The 1773-nt window shown below is 37.6% G+C and overlaps 1 protein-coding gene across 1 annotated transcript in view; it reads right to left on the minus strand.

Moving 5' to 3' along the window:
• Nucleotides 1-668: 668 nt before the first annotated feature.
• Nucleotides 669-1773, minus strand: part of EIF5A2 (eukaryotic translation initiation factor 5A2) — an 11709-nt gene continuing 10604 nt past the window's right edge. Inside the window, exon 5 of the mRNA XM_019503292.1 lies at nucleotides 669-1631. Coding sequence (XP_019358837.1) covers nucleotides 1572-1631 — 60 coding nt within the window. The 3' untranslated portion in view covers nucleotides 669-1571. The remainder of the gene's footprint in view (nucleotides 1632-1773) is intronic.

The following is a 1773-nucleotide window of genomic DNA, read 5'->3' on the forward strand; positions in this document are numbered from 1 at the left end:
TCCTACTACCAAAGAGAAACACGCATTTTTTTTTGTATGGCAGCACTCCAAATGTTTACAAGTTGTCCCCAGTTAGTTAACAGCCATTAAAACTTTAAGGCAAGTTCATAAACCAGTCTGTCAATTGAAGTGTTACTTGTGAGGTTTAAGCCACAAGCTAAATGGTGGTGTTAGAAAGGGAAAAAAAAAACTCAATTTAAAACAGAGGGATGAAGTTTTCAGGTGTAAGATATAGACAAAGCAAGCTAGCGCCTCTGTCACCACTTTTGCAAAGCTTTTCAGGTTTGTTAAGCATATCATGCATACATATTCTTGGTGAATCAGGAAAACTACTCTGCTGGTGGCAGAAACCAGAGAATTTATTGTGTACTCATAGATATAGTAACTAACTTCTAAGCTGAGCCATAACCATTTAGTGGTGTAGTCTGCCAAGCCTGGAGTTGGCATTTCAGTTGCCCAAGATCCAGCTTTGTTTCCTTTACATGAGAAGGCTGTGCATTTAGTTTGATGCTACAATTTATTTTGTTTTCAAATATTTTCAGTCCATGTGCTACAAAAAGCAAGTTTAACCTGAAGGTTTACACCTAACACTGGAAGCACTGCAACTGATTCCTGGGGAGTGTGTTACCCCTTTTATAGACCAAGATAAATACAATAGAAGAGAGCAATTGAACTGCATTTTTCTATTTTTATTTTTCCAAGTCTGACAAAGGCCTCGAGTGAAAGTCTGTAGCTTTAACATCCATTCTCACCTTTGTGTCTGCTTGACCCAACTATGCAATAACTACCCAACATTCTGATTGCCTGCCTCGACCACAGGTAGGCTTTTGACACCTTTTTAATATATAACATTACAATAAGTAAGCCAACAAGTTGGCAAAGAAGAGTACAGAGGTAATACAGTTAGTTGCACATGGCCACCAGGACTTTGTCAAGCAAGCTGGCATTTTTGATCACTTGAGTTTCTTGGTCTAAAACTTGTGATTGGCACCTACAGGTCAGTGAAAGTCCCAAATCACAAAATAACATTTAAGTTAAAAAAACAAACAAACCCCAAAACAAAAACCACCACACAAACCAAACAAAAATAAACAAAAACCCCTACATTTATTATGTCAGTTCTACCTAAAGATCATGTCAAAAAAGTACTATTTGTGCTCTAGGTTAGTTTTTAATCCTAGATACCCTCTATCTAAAAGCCCCCTGAACACTGTACTTTGTCTGTTTGGACAGACAAATGTTTTGCTCAAGCAAATAAAATATACCCACTAGTGACACCTGATCAGGTTTCTTAGACCTATGAACTGAAACCCACAGGAATGTTAAAAAGGACAGACAGTCACACAAGTCATAAGGAATTAAAACCTCAGTGATTTTGAAAACTGCCAGTTAGCCTGCAACATTAAATCTAGAATCCAGCACTATTCTGAAACAATTAAAAAAAAAAAAAAAAGAGGAAAAAAGAAATGAGGTTGTTTGTGAAGGCCAGAGCTTTGGTGACAATCAAAACCAAATTTAAAGATTTGTAGTTTGTCCAGACCTAAGCAGTTGCTCGAGCCTGGTGATCTTGTTTATTTGCAAGGCTTTATGGCTACAGCACATTCTTCATTCATTGCACATATAACCGATATCTAGAAGAAGAAAAACAAAGAAAAGAAAGTGTTAACAATGAAGTACACAAGTACTCAAAACTGGGTACAGGACCATTTCCCCCCACCCCCATGGTCTTTTTCCTCTGTTGCCTTATTTCTTTCCTTCCTTGATACCCCCTTG

Source organism: Gavialis gangeticus, unplaced genomic scaffold (assembly GCF_001723915.1).
Source record: "Gavialis gangeticus isolate Ggan-Ray unplaced genomic scaffold, GavGan_comp1, whole genome shotgun sequence".
In the NCBI taxonomy this organism is placed as follows: domain Eukaryota; kingdom Metazoa; phylum Chordata; order Crocodylia; family Gavialidae; genus Gavialis; species Gavialis gangeticus.